Consider the following 20,634-nt stretch of genomic DNA (forward strand, 5'->3'; position numbering starts at 1 on the left):
TGTTGCCGTATTTCAGACGCTGGAGGAGGTGCTGGTGGCCATCCTCAGACATCCCACGCTGGAGGGCTGGTACCTGGCCCTGGAGCGACGGGCCCTCCCTCCGCACGCCCTCAGCCCCATCCTCGTGAAGCTCCTGGCGGCCCAGCTCAGTGCGGGGGTCCTGCAGCTGCTGCTGGCGAGCGCCCCGATCCTCCGGAGCATCCGTCAGCTGGGCCTCCTGGCCGGGTACTCGGAGGCCATCACCCGGAGCGTGTTGAACGAGCTGCAGAACAGGAGGGCGGGCCGGACCACGTCTCGGGCAGAGACCCTCCCGCAGCTGGAGGCCCTGCGGGAGCTGCATCCGTACATGGAGGGCGCCCAGCTCCGTGAGGTCACCCTGGCTTTGCTGAGCCTGCCCGAGGCCCAGCTGGTGGCCCCGGGACCCCTGAAGTCCCCCGGGAAGGAGAGACACCTGAACGCTCTCGGCAAGACCCTGGTCCAGCTGTTGACCCGCAGCCCCCAGGACCAGCTGCAGAGCAGCGAGCTCCTTTGGGCCTCTGAGTTTGTGAAAGGCCTGGGGGCTTTGCTCCCCACGTTGGCCGTGGACGAGCTGGACGCCGTGTTTCTCCACACTCTACGGAGAGAGCCCGTGCTGGTCCCCGTGGTCGGGGTCGACGTGCTGGACTACTGCCTGGCCCGGCGGACGCAGGCGGCCCTGAGCACCGCCGCCCTACTCGTGCGGCTGAGCTCCACCCACCTGCTGCGGTTTGAGCTGTGGTGCGGGCGGCCCGGCTCGGGACTCTGCCTCCAGGAAGGCCTCGACGACTTCCTCCCCCTCGTCCACGTGTACCTCCGCTGCAGGACGTGGGGATGCTTCACACGCCCGGCGGGAGGTACGGGAACCGGTGACGTCGGGCAGCTGGAGGCGTCAAGTCCGAGGATGGGGAGGTGGGAGCGGCAGATCCGTTGCCGCGCCTGGAACGTCCACGTTTAGGCTGTGGTGTAGTTCTGTTGCTCCTTCAGCCGCTGACTGACCTGCCTCTGGACACTGACAAAGCGGGGAGATTGTCGCTCGCCACCCCTCCCCTGTCTGGGCCTGTGGCTTGAGGTGCCGCCCCCACGCTCCTGCCCACCCTGAGCTCCCCACGGGAAGGGGGCAGGGGTGGGTCCAGGAGGGAGCCGCACCGGGGCCAGAGGAGGCATTCGGGATGGCCGTCCTTGTCCCACCCCGTTGTCCCCCCCGCCAAAGCGTCCATGAGTTTACCCGGAGTCCGGGCAGCTCGGGCTCAGCCCTTTCGCTCCACCCGTAGTAGAGTTTCAGGCGAGTCAGCGGTTCTTGGTGCACCGCTGCGCACGTGCCTCTCCAGCTCCCGTGTCCTCGAGGCACGAACCCCGAGCGAGTTCAGGGCTTTGGTACTCACGCGCTCGTTACCAGCATCGAGCCAGGCGCTGTGCTCGGGGCCCAGCGTCAGAGCGTTGACTGACCAGGTGACCTGTGTGTTGTGCTGGTCGGCGTCTAACCTGCCGGCCCTTGTGTTTGCCGCTTTGCACGGCATCAGCACTCCCGCGCTGGCCGACATCAAGGTGCGAGCGTGACCTCTCCCCGTCACAAGATGCCTCAGGGTTAGCCACGGGCTCCGTGAGCTGCTGCACGCTAACTCCAGCACAGCGTGGTATGTGACTGTCCTTTTTGTCTCTGCCTAGTGTCCTCTGCTGTCATTCCCGTCTTGAGGAAAGCTCTGTGGAGGCAGCTACAGACCAGGCTTCTCAGTGCGGATGGGCCCCCAGGGTCTGGGCTGCATCACGAGGTCCTGGCCCAGCTGGTCCCGTTTGCAAGAGCCAAGGACCTTGGTATCCTCATGGACCGTTTGCCTAGCCTGCTTCAGACCCCAGGCAGGCATGAGAGGTATGGAGGCTTAGATTGTCTGACGGCCGTTCCTCTCCCCGCTTCACTTTTCCCTGTAGTTTTTACATAAACTAGTGAGAAATGGCTTCCCTGCTCGTTCGGGGACAAGGCACTTCCTACAAGAAGTCTGCCTCCAGCCATCCTGCCTGGAGCGAGCGCGTCTCCATAAGCGGATGGTTGGTTCTGATTCCCTGAGAGCGGCGGTTCTTATCTAGGGCTGATTTTGCCACCTCCAGGGGACCGTTGCCAACATCTGACATTTTTTTATCATCGTGATGTGAGTGAGGGGTAGTTGCTTCCGGCATCTAGAGGGTGGAGGCCAGGGGTACTGCTAAATACCTTACGCGTAGGACGGTCCCGTCTTCTCCCCCGCGAGAAAGAAGAGTCTGGCTCAGGATGTCAGTAGTGCTGACTTTGAGATAGTCTCATTTAGGCGAAGCCAGGACAATGTTACCTTTTTTTCTGGTGCACTGATATTGTTTCCCCTAATTGTAAAAACGCTGGTACCTCTGTGACGCTGGAGCAAGGAGGCGGGGCGGCCTGTGATTCCTGTCTTTGGGTGTCGTAGGGGCAGGGGACTCGGGGCACCAGTCCCAGGTGCCCAGTGTGATGGTGGTAACACTTAAGCTGGAGGGATTGAGGCCATCCCTCTGACTTCGTGCCTTTTGTCTGTTGCAGCTGGAGCGTGGCCGACTCCGTGTCTGCAGTCCTGGACGGGTCGGCAGAAGAGCTGCGTGCCTGGAGGAGGACTCTGTTGGCGTCCTGTGTAAAATGGCTGGTCGTGTCTTTCAGTGGTGACCAGCAAGGCCAGGACGGCACCCAGGATCAGGAGAGGCAGATGCTGCTGAGATTCAGTGAGCTGTTGGTAGGCGTCTTTCCTTTTCTTAGGGACCCTGGCTACATTTTTAAGGGAAGGAGTGAAATAGACCAAGGTGGACAGATGGACCCCAGGCTAGGTGGCTTGAATGGAAAGTAGAGGGAGATGAGCCGGGCCGGGCCGTGTCTGGGAGGCAGAGCGGCAGGTGACAGGCAGCCCTGAAACAGTGGGCCTCCTTGTACCAGCCACGGATGTTGGATCTTTTCAGGCACTTTTTCGCTTCTACTGAGATGGTCGTGTGGTCTTATTTTTCGTTTACTCTGTTAAGATGACTTTCATCAATTGATTTCAGTCATTAACCCAACTTTACCAGGATATACGTATATGGTTATAACGTATTATGGCTTTTCCATATTACTGGATTTGACATACTAATGTTTTATTAACAATTTTTTCGTGCATGTTGGGTATTTGTAATTTTATCTTCTAGCAGTGTCTTTCTTTGGTTTTAGGAACAGGTAACACAGCTCTCAGAATGAGTTGGGAAGAATTTCAGTGGGCATAAAAATCTAGATTTTATATATTTTTTAGGCTTTTTGAAAGAGTGGCTTTAGTGTTTTCTGGTATGCATAGGTTTTGATAAGAAATCTGTCATTCTTATCTTTGTTCCCTCCCCTTTAGGATTTTTTTTTATTAGGATTTTTTTTTAAAGCAATTTGATCATGGTGTACCTTAGTGTAGTTTTCTTTAAGATTTTTATGCTTGAGGTTCATGGAGCTTCTTGGCTCTGTGAGCCCAGGGCTATCATAAAATTTGGAAATATTCAGCTCTTATTTTTGGCCATTATTCCCTCCTGTTGAAGTGTACTTTTTTAAAAAAATTATTTTTTGGTACAGAAATAATATCCTGAAGTGAAGGCATTATTTCTCAATGCACGGTGTCAAATTGTGTTAAAACTCCTAGAGTCTGTGACTCGTGTTAAAACCCTGCACCCAAAATTTAAAAAGTAATCCTCAGGAAAATAACCCCAAGTGACAGTTGTGTGATAAATGTTTATAGGTCATAGATCAAGCAGTGTGCTTATGTTGTATTAAGAGATCTTGTAACCTGTGTTTCAGTCTTAATTCATTGTTACAGGTTTATGCATTCGAGGCTCACAGGAGCCCAAACATGTCAATGCAAGGAGGGAGGAAGGGACATCCCTGATATCTACAGAGAGCTGGGCGTAGAGGAGGGTGCTGGGCTCCCCCACCACAGGTGACAGTGGACCCTCCTGTGCGGCCCCATGGTCAGCCCCCCACCCAGCAGGCCGGCTTGATAGCCGATGAAGATTTGTGTTCTTCAGGCATGCCTTCTTCCTCCCCCACCTTTCTTTCTCTCTTCTTTTTCCCTCTTTAATAGATGTAACATTTTTAGAATGGTTTTAGGTTCACAGCAGTGTTAAGCAGCCAGTACAGAGTTCCCCTGTGTTCCCTGCCCCTAGGCACACACAGCTTGCCCCACTGTCAGCACGCCTCACCAGCCCCCCCTTTTAAAAAACAATTTTTTTTTTTTAACGTTTATTTGTTTTTGAGAGTGTGCGAGCTGGGGACGGGCAGAGAGGGAGGGAGACACAGAATCCATAGCAGGCTCCAGTTCCAGGCTGTCAGCACAGAGCCAGATGTGGGGCTCTCATGAACCGTGAGATCATGACCTGAGCCAAAGGTGGGTGCTTAACCGACTGAGCCACCCAGACCAGCCCTTTTTGTTTTTGTTTTTTTTTAACTGAGGAATAATTTTCATGTTGTGAAATACAGGCTCTTAAGTAGAGTTTAATGTTGACAAACGTACCTACGATTGTGCCCACACTCCTGCCGAAGCTTTACATCGTCCCAGAAAGTTCCTTCCCTCGAGAACATGCACCCCTCTGATTTAACACTGTGCCATATTTGGAGATGTTCTCTACGTCAGTGACTGCGGACCTGCATTGGCTCGACTAGCGGTACAAAGGTCTCTGCAGATACGTGCTGTCCTGTGTTTAAGGAGCCGTGTGTGGCTGGACCTGTGTGTGGTGCCGTCATCTAGTACCTTCTGAAATGGAGGACAAAGGGAAAAATAACACGACTGTTAAGAAATTTTTTTCTACTCGTTTCATGATCATAGACAAGTAGCTCTTGACAGAACTACTAGCAGAAATAATAAAACAATTAAAAAAAGTAAAGTCAGAAGCAACCACATGCTTTTGTAGATTGCTTGGGTGTATTCCGTATTTGCCGAATGACTCTAATTTAATTTCTGTATTCTTTAAGTTAATTGAAGGGGCGCCTGGGTGGCTCAGTCAGTTAAGCATCTGACTCTTGTTTTAGCTCATGTCGTGATCTCGTCGTGAGTTCAAGCCCTGCGTCGGGCTTGGGACTGACAACACGGAGCCTGCTTGGAATTCTCTCTCTCTCTCTCTCTCTCTCTCTCTCTCTCTCTCTGCCCCCACCCCCACCCTCGCTTTCATACGTGTGTGCACTTGCACGTGCGTGCTCTCTCTCCCTCTTTCAAAATAAACTTAAAAAATATATACGTAAACAAAAACGAAAGGACAGTCTTCCCTGTATATCTCTTGCTTGTTTTATTCACAGAATTTCCTTAATGAAGTGGATCCTGGAGATTGGCAGAAATTTGTGAAGACCGGACTCAAGTAAGACGATTTCATTTTCTCGGTGCGATCCGGTAAGGGTGTGAGTGCACGCCGCAGGGCCAGCCTGGGAGCTTGTTGGCACCGTGTCTGTGACGGAACAGGCCCTGTTCCGTTGGCAGAGATAACGAGGTGTACTGTGGAGAGGCTGAATGCTTTGCCCGTTGACGTGGAGTCTGCCTCTGTAGATGATGAGAGAAGCGGCCTTGAACAAATGAAATCCTCAGGGCACCTGGGTGGCTCGGCCGGTTAAGCGTCAGACTTTGGCTCAGGTCACGATCTCACGGTCCAGTTCGTGAGTTCGAGCCCCACGTCGGGCTCTGTGCTGACAGCTCAGAGCCCGGAGCCTGCTTCGGATTCTGTGTCATCCTCTCTCTCTCTGCCTCACTCCCGCTCGTGCTTTGTCTTCCTCTCTAAAATAAAGTAAACATTAAAAAAAATTTTTTTTTTTAAATGAAATGTTTTTTTAGAAACCAGAAATGTGCAGAGGATAACACAGCAGCACCCAGATTTAATAAGTACCGACCACTTCCTGTATTTGTCCCGATTTATTCTCTTCCCTCCCCCGAAAGCGTACTTCTGAGGTCAGGCTCTGTCATGGCTGTGACGGTTTTGGTACTTTGGTTGCACGCCGGCAGGTCTCTAAACAGTAATGGTATTACTTAGTTTGCTTAGCGTTCTGTACACGTTCACATTGTGTGTCCTTTGTCTTTTTGGCACCCGAGTGTTTTTGAGTTACCCTTGCTGCTACACAGAGTCCTAAGTCCATTTGCTTATACTGCGGGGTGGGGTACAGAATTCTGTCTTAAGACCACACCACTGTCGATGTAGCCAGTCCCCGGCTGGCGGACGTCTTCCTCCCTCCCTCCCTCCCTCCCGTTCCTGCCCCGAAGGATGCCTTTCTTAGCGCCCTGTGCCGGCTTGTCTCAGGGTGGGGCACTCGCTGTCTGTTAGTGTGGGCACAGCTTCAGTTTCACTAGAATTTTAACGTGCTGTCCAAAGTTTCTGAGCCACCCTAGCATGGTGTTTCCTCACATCCTCACTAGCACTTGATATGGTCAGACTCTAGTTTTTAGCAAGCGGATGACCGTGAAACAGTGTTTTGTTGTACCTGTAATTTTCGTTTCCCTGGTTATTCACCAACTTGGAGCAGAGGAAAATACAATACCTGAGAGGAGAGAAAGATGTGAAGGTGGGTTACAGGTTAATGACAGCCATGGATTACCATCACAACATGGTGACATTTTGTTCGGTCTTCAGTTAATTTGTATTTCTAGAATGCCCACTATATGCTAAGTGATTCTCAACATCATTCACATATGACTAAAAAGCTGCCCTTTTTTAGAGCACGATGCTTTCGTTCCTTCAGGGGGTTCTGAGGGATTTAAAACAGAGAGGGCCTCTGAGCCACTGGACGGGCATATTGAGTAGCTGGAAGGATGGAAGGAACAGGGGGAGGCTGACCTGGCAAGGTGGGCTGGGCAGCGAGCATCATCTCTATTCAGGGTTGGCTGTTCCTGGGTCTCCTGACTTTTGAACTAAACAGGAAGTTCGTGTGGTGTTTGCGCTATCAGGAAAATAAATGCACCCCAGCCCTGATTCAGAAGTACCCCCTGTGATGGGTGGGTGGCTGGGGGGGGGGGGGGGTGATAAAGCAAGTATAATGGAGCGACAGCAGTAGAATCGAGATGGGGATATGGATGTGCACCGTAGACTTCCCATCTTTGTGGTGTGTTAGAGATTTTTAAAAAAAAATTTTAACGTTTATTCATTTTTGAGAGACAGAGCAGGAGAAGGGGAGGGGCAGAGAGAGAGGGAGACAGAATGACAAGCAGGCTCCAGGCTCTGAGCTGTCAGCACAGAGCCCGACGTGGGGCTCAAAGCCACAAACTGTGAGATCATGACCTGAGCCGAAGTTGGATGCTTAACCGACTGAGCCACCCAGGCGCCCCTAGAGATGTTTCTTAATAAAACATCAAAAGTTTTTTCTTGTCTCTTGTGAAATGAAACTCCCCTTTATGAAGCTCTTTCCCCCTTTGATTCTTGCCTCCTAGATTTCGGTATCAGGACCACATGTTTTTAAAGGCCCTCCATGCTGCCATACAACGCCTGTACCTTCCGGAAAACCCCGTGTGCACGCAGCTCACCCAGCTTCCGGCGATCCACATGATGCTCACGCAGCATTCTCTGTTTTTGCCGACTCTACTCAAGTCTGAAGAAGAGGAAAACCCAGACAGTCAAGTAAAAGGTGACCCCTCACCCCACCCTCTCATCTCACATAGATTTTATTTCCTAATTTCGTGGAGCTCGCTGTGCACCAGAGTTTAGCACCTGTGTGTTTCCGGAGCTGAGGAGCATTACCAATATGGCATTAGGCTATTTTGTTTCTATCAAATCCAAGCTGAAGCAGTGTTCCCTCTGACTTCGGGTCAAGCAGCAAGCACAGACCTTTCTTCAAAGTCTGTTATTACAGAAGTCACGTTTAAGGTCTTACTGCCGTATCGCAGGCCCATAATCTGGGAAGTAGGGGAAGTTAGATGGGTGTCTGCCCTGGGAGGAATTGTTTGCTTGTGTGAGATGCTTTCATGAAAAGATTGAAACTTTCATTGAGGGTGAAGGGTGCGAACGTCCCTGTTAACAGTTCCCTACCAGGAAGGTCTCTGAAAGCCCAGGTTCTGAAGCTTTGCCCCTAGTTCAGTGGCATTTATTTTAGCCCCTGTGACCCTGAGTTTCGTGTAGGCTGTGGGAGAGGTCAGACGAGACGGTCTGAAGGGCTCTGTCCTCTTGAAGCCACGCTCTGCTTAGAGACAACATGCCCAACCGGGAGAAATCACCGTGGGGTCGGTCTGTAATAAAGTGCTAAGCTGACGAAACCATCACCCAGGTTACTGGTGTGGGTAGTAGGAAAAGCAGAAAGGCCCCACCCTTTAGTTAGGCAGGAGTAGGGATGTGTTAGAGATTTCGCTGATGTAACCATGGAGGAAAGTGCTTAGGTTTTAAAATCTTTGGTGGGATGGGGAGTGAAGAGGGTGATGGCGGCTTGTCAAAGACCTGGGAAGAGAGACCATTGTGAAGACGTGTTTTTTTATCTTAAACAAAAGCAAAAGACGATCGAGGCACAGTCCAAAGACCAGTATTGTTCAGAGAAGGATATTCGAGTCACTTAAATGTTCCCTGAAATGCTTCCTCCTCTGCTTTTCTTCTGTGTGCACATCCCCCCGCACTGTTGTGCATTTCAGTGTTCTTTTCTTCCAGAAGCGCTGGTGGATCTGATGTCAGTGGTGGTAAAGCTGTGTCCCTCTGTCTGTGAAAGCAGTCACTTTTCAGTGCTCCTTGGGGCCTATGGCGCCACTCTCAGTGTCCTGGGTAAGGGTGTGAGGAGTAGGTGGTATGGCCAGAGAGTGTGTGGGGACCGGACGATATGATCGTGCGGTGTGTGGGACCAGGTAGGGAGTGTGTGAGGGGACCAGGCAGGCGATATGACCGGGGAGCGTGTGGGGACTGGGCCATGTGACAAGGAGTGTGAGGTGACCAGGGATTGTGAGGAGACCAGGTGGAATGACCAGGGAGTGAGAGGGGACCAGGCGGTGTGACCAGAGTGTGTGGGGACCAGGCCATGTGACCAGGGAGTGTGAGGGGACAGGACAGGTGGTATAACCAGGGAGAATGAGGGCACCAGGCCATATGAGCAGGGAGTGCATGGGGACCAGGCAGTGTTCTAAAGTGGAAGGAGCATGTGAGGGTTTCAGTTTTCTAAATGGACTTTGATTTGACTTCTAGACCAGAAGATTCTGCTTCTCCTCCGGGCGTATGAACAGAACGACCTCAGCCTTGCGAACTTCAGGTGAGCATTGGGCCTGGGGGTGTGAGCAGCAGGCTTTGAAGGGGCCACCCCAAAACTGGGGCTCGTTGCGCACAGCAGGCTCCCCGGATCTTCTCTCATGTGTTTTGTTTTTTTTTTTTCTAATTTTTTTTTTATGTTTATTCATATTTTTTGAAAGACAGAGAGAGACCCAGCACAAGCAGGGGTGGGGCGGAGAGGGAGGGGGACACAGAATCCGAAGCAGGCTCCAGGCTCTGAGCTGTCAGCACAGAGCCCGATGCGGGGCTCGAACCCATGAACCGTGAGCTCATGACCTAAGCCAAAGTCAGATGCTTAACCGACTGAGCCACCCAGGCGCCCCTCATACGTTTTTGATTCTCGGGGGAAGGGTGAGATGGATGGGGCTCCCCTAACACACACCGGTTCTCATGAAAACTCGGCCTCATGCTCCAAGGTTCGCCTGTTGGCAGGGCTGCGTTGGCGGGGCCACCCTCCTGACTGTCACAGACCTGCCCCCAAACTCACTTCGAGCTGGAGCATCTAGTTTGGCTGATTTTTCTCACGCTTTACTTCAGATGGGAGTGACTTTGACAAGGCGCTGCTGGGGAGAGGAGTGGGGGGCTGACTGGATGTTAATCCACTCTCCCTGTGTCTCTCGGTGCACACGGGTGCTGGTCTGTCTCTGGACTGTCTCTGTCCCTGTGTGTTTGTCTCATTCTGTGTCTGCCTCTCTGTCTGTCCCTCCCGAGTCCCCAGGGGCTGCGTCCTTGGGCGGCACAGGTTTGGCCTGAGGGGCCAAGATTGGTGCCTTCCCCTGAGGGCCATGCCCCCCTCAGGGTCAAGGTTAACAGGGGACTTTTGTCCAATGAGCTGCTCATGGAAAGCATCTTAGATTCTCTGTGCTGCCCTCACATGGTCTTTTCTCCTTATCATTTAGGGCCCGCTCCCTAACATCTGCTCAGTATGTACATGAAGAAGAGCCTGGTGTGTTAAGGCAGGAAGTGAGTGAACTGGGCCAAGATAAATAGTTCGGGAGGAACTCTGCGGAGGGGAGAAAAAGATAATTTTCATGGTGGAATACTTTTTTTTGAAGTATTCTATGGCATACTTCATATATATATATATTTATTCTCTTTTGAAAGACAGAGGGAGATAGAGGGCGAGCAGGGGAGGGGCAGAGAGAGGGGGAGACACAAAATCCGAAACAGCCTCCACGCTCTGACCTGTCAGCACAAAGCCTGACACAGGGCTCGAACCCATGAACCTGAAGATCATGACCTGAGCCAAAGTTAGACTCAACCGACTGAGCCACCCAGGTGCCCTCCCCCGCTGCCCCCCCCCTTTTTGATTTAAAGATAAAAGCAGTATTAGCTGAGAAGCCACCCAACCCCCACAGGAGGAAAAACAAAAACAAAAAAAACCGTTTCTATCTCTTAAGAATGCCCAGGTCTTGAATAAACATTCTTTTCCTTCCCCTAATGAACTGGCCTCACCTACTGCTTTGGAATTGGTGCCGCATCACCTGTACCCTTTCTGGAATAAATAAATGGTCCTCGTGTACGTAAGGGAGAGGAGAGCAAAGGGAAGAAAGAGCCGTTTTAGTCTCACTTGGGCCTCAGAACACCTTCTGTCTTCGAGAGTGAAGGAAGTTGAATGGGCTGCCCGAGGAGGACGGGTCAGAGCTGGTTATGGGAGCCGCCGGCTCTCAGCCCAGGAGAGGGGAGGTGGTGCTCGCACAACTCTGTGCGGCGAAGTAACAGAAGAGTCTCCTCAGAGCCAACGTGAATGTCACATCCGTCCCTGGAGGAGCAGGCCCGAGCTAGGGAGCCACACAGGAGCCCTGCGGACGTTCGGCGGACGGATCTCATGCTAGTAAATGGTGCCCGTTCGACGTGCGTATCCAGTCTGTTAGCTGCTTGCCTGTTTACTCACCAGGGAACAGCCTCGCAAAGAAGGTTATTTATTTATGTGTTAAATGTTTGTTTATATTTTGAGAGAGAGAGAGAAAGAGCATGAACAGGGGAGAGGCAGAGGGAGAGAGAGAACCCCAAGCAGGCTCCACACTGTCACTGCAGAGCCCGACTTAGGGCTCAAACTCACGAGGGACCATGAGAACAAGACCTGAGCCAAAATAAAGAGTCAAGACACTCAACCAATGAAGTCACCCAGGCGCCCCAGACTATTTATTTTTTGACTTGAATGACTGTCGTTGATCTGCACAGAAATGAGCGTGTATCGAGAATTCAAAGATAGGTTCATTGAGCCCTTGCCAGGGCTGGGTGCTGGGTCAGCACTGTTGAGAATACCTAGAGGAATAAGACACAGTCTTGCTGTCTGTTGAGGGGGTCAGATTGTTGTAAGTGTAACTCCTTTTGATTGGCCTTTGGTGTTAAAGGCCGGCAGTTATGGCACGTGAGGGCACCCTGTCCCTAGGGGAACCAGGGAATGCTTCGTGACAGGGTTGGCATTGGAGGGATTTGATGGAGCTGAAGTTGGTGGCGGAGCCTGGGGACACCATGTGGAGGGAACAGTGTCTCAATGGCTGTGAGTCGGGAAAGTCATACATTTCTGGGCACGGTGAGGTCAGCTTCTGTGCATCACAGGATATGTGTAGGGACAAGGTGGTGGGAAAGCTAGACAGGCTGGTTGGTAAGGGTTTTAAATATCAGACTGAAATAATATCATTTCCATCCAGGCAACAAGATAGCTGATAGACATTTTGGGACAGAGACATGGCCCTCCTCTGACCTGGGCTTTCAGGGAGCATCCTCTAGCAGTGGGGAGGTGGGGAGGAGGTAGTGGGGAGGGAGGGAGGGAGGGAGGAGGAAGGCAAGGTGGTTTCTTGGGGGCAGCTGTAATGGGTGTTGGTGGCATAAAAGGCCGAGGTGTTTCTATAAAAGACTCGAGGCAGGGACGGCCAGAAGGCTGTTCGTGTAGACCTGCTCTACTCGTGGCCACCTGTGAACAGGAGAGGGTTTGAATTGGTAAAGCGTCATCAGGCAGCCAGGATTCTGCTGCTGTGACCCAGGACGGACTCAAGCCAGACCCCCCCAGTTTTGCCTTCCAGCTGTGCCACTAACCCGCTGGGCAATTGACTAGCTGAGCAACTTTCTTAACCCTCTTGGTGTCTCTTCCCCCGTTTGCAAAATGGGAGTAGCAACAGTACCTACCTTACGGGGTTGTTACACAGGTAAGCGAATTAATGGGTGTGGGGGCTTTAGAGTAAGTGGCACATCATAAGCTCCATACAGGTGTCATTGTCCCCTCCCCTCCCCCCACACCCTCTTCATTGCTGGCATCTCCACCACCCCTCTTCCCCCTGTGTCATGATGGAAATGAAATGATACATGCTCTGGACAATGCCTGGAGTGTGCTGGCTGCTGGACCAAGCTGCCCATGACGGTCATTGTCATCAGCGTCGATTCTGCTCCCGTGGGGCCCTGTGACCAGTGTGCTCTCCCTTGTCCCGCTCCAGAGTGCTGCTGTGGGGCCCAGTGGCTGTGGAGCATCACAAGACGTGCCGGAGTCTGGGCAAGTCGCTGTGGCAGCAGCCGAGCGTCGGCGACATCCTCCGCCTGCTGGATCGGGACCGGATGATGAAGACCATCCTCCACTTCCCCCAGAACCGGAGGCTGCTGCCCCCTGAGGTGCAGGGGGGCCCCAGGGCAGAGCTGTTGGGGAACGCTCCCGGCAGCCACGGGTGCCGTTGTGCTTGCCTGGCAGCTGTGAGTGCCGTGGTGCTTGCTCCTTTGAGGGTTCTGTTTGCACCCTCTACTTTGGCACACTGTGCATCCTGTGACATGCCAGTGCTGTTTCTCTTAGGGTTTGTTAACATCAAGTTAAGTAAAATCCCAACTGTATGCAAAGCTACCAAGACAGGACCCCCATTGGCCCGTCACTCAGCTTCGACAGTTATGAGCTCTGGCTGTGTGTATTTCATTTGTAACTTCCCCCGTAAGAAAGGCTAACTCGAAGCAGAGCCAACAATATCCATTTCATGCAGAAGCAGTTTTTTTACGGAGCCATTTTACTTTATGCTTTTGAATATTCGCAATAATTGGAACTCTAGATACAGTGGGTGAGCATTCACATGTTCCTACGTTTAAGAGGCCAAACCACACATCTTTTTGTTTCGGGCTATTTCAGGATGGACAGGAACTGATCTTCAAAGACAGGAGCACAGTGGATCTAGATGGCCTTTATGACCCCTGCTTTCTCCTGCATCTCTTCAGTGAATTGACCAGGCCAGGTAACTGCAGCCTTCTCTGGTGCGCAGCTGGAGGAGCGGGCTTCTTTTCTAAACAAAATTTTTTTTTAATGTTTATTTTTGAGGGCGAGAGAGCGAGCGAGCATGAGCGGGGAAGGGGCAGAGAGAGCGGGAGACACAGAATCCCAAGCAGGCTCCAGGCTCTGAGCCATCAGCACAGAGCCCGATGCAGGGCTGGAACTCACAAATTGTGAGATCATGGCCTGAGCTGAAGTCGGACACTCAATCTACTGAGCCACCCAGGTGCGCCCGGAGGAGCGGGTCTCTCATGGTAGTCCCCACCGTGATAATTGAGGATTGTAATTAATCCCAGGAGGATCCTTATCTGCCTTCTCACCTTTTCAGGAAAGTAACAGTGAATGTTTTGAATATAGTGATTTGAAAAAAAAACATTATAATTTTAAAATTTGAGAGCGTCCCTTCACGCTTGATCTTTTTCTAACTCTGTAGCAAGAGGCTTTTCTGAATTCACACTAGGTAGTGATCCAGTACCACCAGATTTTATCCTTGAGAATGAGTGAGAGCCTGCCGAGGTTGGCTTTTTCTTGGCTTAAGTATATTTTTGAAATTGTATTTTGTGTCTAGTAGCCTGAGGATGGGAGTCTTCATGAGTGAACGGGAGGGAGGAGGCAGACCGCAGACATACGCACACGTACCCACTAGGGCGGACGGGTCTGATTCCCAGGTCAGGTAGCTCTGTTGGTTTGGGACATTTCGTCAGCGACAAGCGTGTCATATCCCATTGTGGTTTTAATGTGCATTTTCCTAGTGGCTGATGATGTCCAGCGTCTTGTGGTTCATTTGCCATCTATACGCGTCCTCTTTGTTGAAATGTCAGGTCATGTCTTTTGCTCATTTTCTTTTTTTAAAAAAAAGTTTTTTTTTAATGTTTTTATTTATTTTTGAGACAGAGAGAGAGACAGAGCATGAGCAGGGGAGGGGCAGAGAGAGAGGGAGACACAGAATCCGAAACAGGCTCCAGGCTCTGAGCTGTCAGCACGGAGCCCGACGCGGGGCTCGAACTCACAGACCGTGAGATCATGACCTGAGCCAAAGTCAGATGCTTAACTGACTGAGTCACGCAGGTGCCCCTCTTTTGCCCATTTTCTAATAGGATTTTTTTTTTTTTTTTTTTTTTTACTGTTGAGTTTTGAGGGTTCTTTATATATTCTAGATACTCATCCTTCATTGCATATGCGGTTTACAAATATTTTCTCCCAATCCGTAGCTTACCTTTTCATCCTCTTCACAAAGTCTTTGACAGAGCCAAAGTTTTTTGTTCTGGCCAAGTCCAATCTAGCGGTTTTCCTATTTATGGATCACACTTGTATTGGTATTCCTGGCTGGAGAGGCTAGAGTGGCCCATGACTGCTCTTCACTGGGCCTCCCCCTGACAAGCCTCTGATGCCCAGTAGGGGGCAGGAGGGGCCTCTGGTTACTGCCTCCCTCCCCCTACTTCCACCTAGGCCTCCTCCGACAGACGCCAATCTGGCAGGGGACTTGGGGCTCTGTGTCACAGCCTGGCAGGCTGAAGGCCGGGCTCCGCACTTGCCTTCACTGGCGCGGGTGGGAGCCAGCCCCGCGGCTTTCTGTGAGGTGTTTGGCTGAAGCAGAGCAGTTACTTATTACCTGAGTTTTCTGTCTGGCTAGGCTGCTTCTTTTCTAGTCTTTTGTCTAGAGACTAGAAAGAGTAGGCTTTTGTTCAGGTATTGTCTGTGACTGTTGATTTTCGGAGTTGTTGGCTTCTTCAGCTCGAAGTCTGGGACACCAGAAGCAGAAAGAAAACACAGGGAACTCACCTGAGGTCCCCCAGCCGGTCAGCTTCCTTTCCACCTTTTAGAGTCGTCTTAACATCTGTCCAGTATATTTGAGTTGTACTTACTAGTAAAAGTAGAGAAAATATCATCAACTCCATCGTCCCAGAATCATACATCTAATGTAAGTAATTTTTACCATTAGATGTCATATTCACAGTTCAAAAGTCAGGTGGTACCAAAGTGTGTGCGGTGAAACTCTCCTTCCCACCCGACCTCTCATCATTGTTTCTTCCTAGCGGGGACACGTTACCTGTTCCTCGCATGCGTTCCTGGGCCCAGCTTGCTTTGAGATCTGTCATGACTCTAGCCGGGCCTGCGCAGACGGCCACCCAGGGACAGGCGTGGTGTGTGGGTAGAGGCGCACGGTCCCCGTCTCTGCTCTTCGCCGTGGCCGGCGTGATGCCAGCAGGGACCCCAGGCTCCTTCCTGCTGAACTTAACATCCACGTGGATTTAGGTACACTAGGAGACCATGTCTCCTTATTCGTGCCGTTCTGTTCGTTTTTCAGCTTGAAGTTGTCTTTTTATGGGGCACCTGGGTGGCTCAGTTGGTTAAGTGACTTCGGCTCAGGTCGCGATCTCACAGTTCGTGGGTTCAAGCCACGTGTCAGGCTCTGTGCCGACAGCTCAGAGCCTGGAGCCTGCTTCGGCTTCTGTGTCTTCCTCTCTCTCTCTGCCCCTCCCCTGTTTGCGCTCTGTTTTTCTCTCTCTCTCAAAAAATAAACATTAAAAAAAAAAAAAAGATTTAAAGGTGTCTTTTTATGCTCCAGCGTGAACAGATTGGTGCTGCCTTTCCTAACAACAGGATGACAGGGCTGGGTCTCCTCAGGGCTTTCCCACTGGTGGCCCCTGGGGTTGCTGTAGTGCCCTGGCCTCCGGAGGCGTGGTGTTCTGTGGCTGAGCTAGATTTCATCTGCTGGAGAGCCAGGCATTTCAGGTCCGCCGCAGATCGCCGTAATGGCAAGCAGGTATCTTAACCGTCCCGGTGACTTCGCAGCAGATTAACCTAGGCACATGGACCAGCGTGCGGCCCGGAAGCTCTCCTTCCCCCACCCCTGCCCTGGCAGCACTGATGAGGTCTGTTTCTCATCAAATGTGAAAATAGATTTTCCACAGTCTGCAAATATGAGGTAACTTGAGTGGATTACAACAAATCATTTAGTCGGTTGCTTGGTCTCTTAATAGAGCTTTTAAGAGACAGAAGGCAGAGGCTTGGACGACACTAATAGAAAAGTACTAAAAATAGGACACAGTGTTTTTCTCGGAATCTTGAAGATTGCCCTTTTTGGGTTGGGAGGACAGTGTCTGGGAGGCCTTTTGTGAAGAGAGCTAATTAGGAAGTGGGCTTTTAAGTTAGGGAAATCTCCAAACACAGCCTATTTTAAGTTCTATTGGCATGATACAGGTAGGAAGATTTGCAAAACATGCCTGCCCTAAAAAGGATTTGTGGTAGCTTAAAATACCAGTTGCACTAAAGTCATTCACAGTAAAGCAGAAAATTTTGAAAAGTATAGAGGTGGATAGAGATACGAAAGTATGAAAATATTAAAAGAAACAAACAAAAATTAGGTCATTAAATTTTGCTCAGGAATACTTATCGTCCAGAACAAAAAGTAGAAACGTAATGTTTTAAATAAATTTTGTCGTCTGATAAAAGGAAGCATACCAGTTTGTAGGGAAATTTCTAGCAGTAAAACGGTAAGTTGAACAGAACAGAAATCTATGAACAGCATATGGCCAATGTAGGCTAGGTTTATTGTTGTTGAATTAAATCATGAATCTATTTTTCATATTCTTTTTAACACGTGTTTTTCTCTTTGCTTTTGCTCTGGTGAAGCAAGCATGAAGAATGTTTTGTTTTGTTTTTTAACTTTTTTTTTAATGTTTATTTATATCTGAGAGAGAGAGCACGCGAGCAGGGGAGGGATGGAGAGAGAGAGAGAAGGAGACACAGAATCCCAGGCAGGCTCCAGGCTTGGAGCTGTCAGCACAGAGCCCGACGTGGGGCTCGAACCCACAAACTGTGAGATCGTGACCTGAGCCAAAATCGGACGCTTAACCGACTGAGCCACCCAGGCGCCCCATCACAAAGAATGTTTTAAATGAACTTTAATTGAAGTGTGATGTAGAGAAACGACCACAAATCCTATGTGTGTGGTGGGAGTTTTGGTGAAATCACCAGCTGGATCAAGGAGCAGAACATAGTGGGCAGCTCTCCCTAGTCAGTATCCCTTCCTCCCCAACAGGAGCCAGGGCCCTGTATTTGAACTTTATGCATTATGTGTTCTCTTGTCTCAGCTCTGTTTACCCCACATTATGCTCGTGAGTCCTTCGTACCGTGTGTAGCACAGAAAGCTCTCGACAAAATGTTGTTACTTCCTGCAGTGACACCTGGGTCCAAGTGTTGCTAACGTCTTGCGATCCTAAATTGGGCATGTGATTAGTTTTTAAGCGTGACTGCCAGACTTCAGAGAAACTACAGTCTCACTTCTCCCGTTCAGCCTTTTGCTAAAAAGGGGAACCTGTTTTCTTAACCTTACTGCTTCCCTGCTTTGAGTCCTTGGCTGAGAAACAGGGTCAGCCAGGGCTGTTAGCAATGACAGTGACAGATGCTTTTTCCACAGTGAATTCTTGTCCTCAACAGAACTGGGCTGAGATCTTCAGCTCCTAAATCACGTGTGCCGCCAAACAGGGAGGCTGGTGTGCAGCTCTCTGAGCCTCGTCACCAGACCACGGGGACACAGGCCCCGTGGACTCCTCTCTCACCTGCCAGGCCACCCCGGAGGGAAGTGGTGTCAGGTCAGTGTCGTCAGGAGGAGCCTGGCAGCTCCATAATACCACCACTGAAGCCCACAAAAGAGGGGCTGCTTTTTATTTTAATCCTGGAGAACCATGCTGGTTGAGCCTGGTTGAATCTTTAATCTTCAGGTAGCATCTGAAGATCTGTTACCGCAAGGCCAAATTGCTGTTCGCGAGGGCCCTGAAACAGAGTGGTGGTGTTTATAACCTTTTTTTTTAATAGCCTATTATACTTTCTGCACCCCCATGGCAGCTTTTTTCCTTAAATGTTACAAAGCCAGGACTTCATGAAACAGCAGATGACCACCGATGTGAAATTGACTTTTCCTCATGGACACGTGGAAAGTCCATTTGTCTTAGAGAATGTCGCTGATTACTAAAAATACCCTAGCCAGCTGAGTACTAGCTGTTTTTAGTGAGCGTGATATTAAATGTTTAGACTGTTCTCGGTCTCAAATATATTCCATTTACGTGTGTTGGTTATGGAGGTGTGTAGCTGTATCTTAACCACATCTCGTCTTTCCCGAAACAGTATGCTATCCCACAGTTGGATGTTTTTTTTAAAGCTTTTTCAGTTTTCCCTCCTCATCAAAACTAGTCACTTGTTAGAAATGATAAAATTTAGTCTGTACACTCTTGGAGCCCACGAGGCTTCCCATTATTCTTTTTTCATCCTTTTACTTGTAATCTGCATGTTGGTATTAAAAGTGGTTTCCTGTTGACACATGGATTTGGGCTCTGCCTTTTTGAAATCCAGTCTGACCATCTCTGCCTTTTAGTTGGAATGTGTACACCCTTAACATTTAGTGTGATTATTGGTCCGATTCTGTGTTGTTTTCTTTGTTGGCTTTTAGCTACAGTGCACGTGTCTGTGTGTGTGTGTGTGTGTATGTTAGGGTGTGTAGTACTCTCCTTCAGTTTATTGCAGTTCACTTTCAAGTGGGATTATATACCACTCTGTGGATAGTAGAAGCACCATACAACAGTATTAATCCATCCCTGCCCCTCCTGGTTTTCCATGCTGTTCTTACCATACATTTTACTCCTGTGTGCTGTGACACCCACGATATGTTGTTGTTTTTGCTTCAGATTGTCGGTTACCTTTTAAAGAGATTTAAATGTCTTATATTTGCCATTTTACAGTTGCCATTTCTGGTTCTCTTCATTCCTCTGTGTAGACTCAGATTCCTATCTCCTTCCTTCTGCCTGAAGTACTTCCTTTAAGAATTCTTGTAGTTTCAGGGGCGCCTGGGTGGCTCAGTCGGTTAAGCGTCCAACTTTGGCTCAGGTCATGATCTCGCAGTCTGTAAATTCAGGCCTCACATTGGGCTCTGTGTTGATACTGGAGACTGCTTCAGATTTTGTGTCTCCCTCTCTTTCTGCCCCTCCCCCCTCACAAAAAGTTAAAAAAAAAAAAAGAGCTCTTGTAGTTGAGGGGTGCCTGGGTGACTCAGTCAATTGGGTGTCTGACTCTTAATCTCGGCTCAAGTCATGATCTCATGGTTTGTGAAATTAAATCCCTGATAGCACAGAGCCCTCTTGGGATTCTCTCTCCCTCTTTCTGCCCTTCCCCTGCTTATACTCTTTTTCTCTCACACACAATAAATAAAATTAATAAAAAAGAGGGGCACCTGGATGACTCAGTCAGTTGAGTGTCTGACTCTTTGATTTTTGGCTTAGGTCATGATCCCAACATTGTGGAATCGGGCTCTCTCTACAATGAGCATGGGACCTGTTTAAGATTCTCTCTGTCTCTCCTGCCCCGATTGCGCAGTCTGTCTGTCTGTCTGTCTCTCTCAAAAAAGAATTCTGGTCATTCATGTCTGCTAATCAGTTCTTTCAGGTTTTTCATAGGAAAAAAACCTTAACTTTTAAAAGGTTTTCATGGGGTATAAAATTCTAGACTGACAGGTTTTTTTTCTTACCGTACTTGAAAGATGATGCCACCTGATTTTTGGATTGCATTGTTTCTAACAAGCAACCAACCGTCGTTCCTACTTTTGTTTCTGTATATGTTGTGTGACTGCTTTGAAGATTTTCTTATTGGTTTCAAGCAGTTTAATTATGTGCTTTCGTGTGACTTTCTTTATGTTTCTTGTAGTTGGGGTGTTCAGTGAGCTTGGCTCTGTAGGTTTATAGTTCTTGTCAAATTTGGAAAAACTTTGGCCATTGTTTCTTCAAACTTTTCAGGACTTCAACTACACATATATTAGCTCACTTGAAAATGATCCCACAGCTCACTGATGTTCTGTTCCTGGTGTAAAATTTTTTTTCTCTGTGTGTTTCAATTTGGATCATTTCTGTTGCTGTCTTAGAGTTCATTAATCTCTTTTTCTGTAATGTCTAATCTGTTAATAATCTCCTTCAGGGCATTTTTCATCTCTGACATTTTAATTTTCATCTTTGGAACCTTGGTTTGGGTTTTTATAGCTTCCATGTGTCTAGTTAACATTTTCAGTATTGTCTCTAGCTCCTTGTACACGTAGAATATAGTTGTATTAGTTACACTAGAATTCTAGTTCTGTTACCTTTGTCCTATCTGAGTCATCTTCAAATGGTGGA

At 49.5% G+C, this 20,634-nt stretch overlaps 1 protein-coding gene and 1 long non-coding RNA gene across 5 annotated transcripts in view; one reads left to right on the forward strand and one right to left on the reverse strand.

Annotated features, from left to right (window-relative positions):
- Positions 1–20,634, forward strand: part of URB1 (URB1 ribosome biogenesis homolog) — an 83,141-nt gene that overhangs the window by 40,853 nt on the left and 21,654 nt on the right. For all 4 annotated transcript variants that reach the window (XR_002072713.2, XR_008422423.1, XM_053903137.1 and 1 more), the window contains exons 22-30: positions 17–872; positions 1,684–1,885; positions 2,564–2,750; positions 5,312–5,370; positions 7,422–7,615; positions 8,623–8,733; positions 9,148–9,211; positions 12,666–12,837; positions 13,337–13,439. Coding sequence is in view for 2 of the 4 variants with exons in the window: in XM_053903137.1 (XP_053759112.1) it covers positions 17–872; positions 1,684–1,885; positions 2,564–2,750; positions 5,312–5,370; positions 7,422–7,615; positions 8,623–8,733; positions 9,148–9,211; positions 12,666–12,837; positions 13,337–13,439 (1,948 nt within the window). In the remaining 2 variants the exon portion in view is untranslated. The remainder of the gene's footprint in view (positions 1–16; positions 873–1,683; positions 1,886–2,563; positions 2,751–5,311; positions 5,371–7,421; positions 7,616–8,622; positions 8,734–9,147; positions 9,212–12,665; positions 12,838–13,336; positions 13,440–20,634) is intronic.
- LOC109249697 (uncharacterized) lies at positions 13,218–15,469 on the reverse strand. Its single transcript, XR_002072714.2, has 3 exons — positions 15,087–15,469; positions 14,114–14,316; positions 13,218–13,487 (listed from the first exon to the last, which is right to left on the reverse strand). It is a non-coding gene; the product is annotated as an uncharacterized LOC109249697 (long non-coding RNA).

Source organism: Panthera pardus, unplaced genomic scaffold (assembly GCF_024362965.1).
Source record: "Panthera pardus isolate Hobbes unplaced genomic scaffold, ASM2436296v1 HiC_scaffold_16, whole genome shotgun sequence".
In the NCBI taxonomy this organism is placed as follows: domain Eukaryota; kingdom Metazoa; phylum Chordata; class Mammalia; order Carnivora; family Felidae; genus Panthera; species Panthera pardus.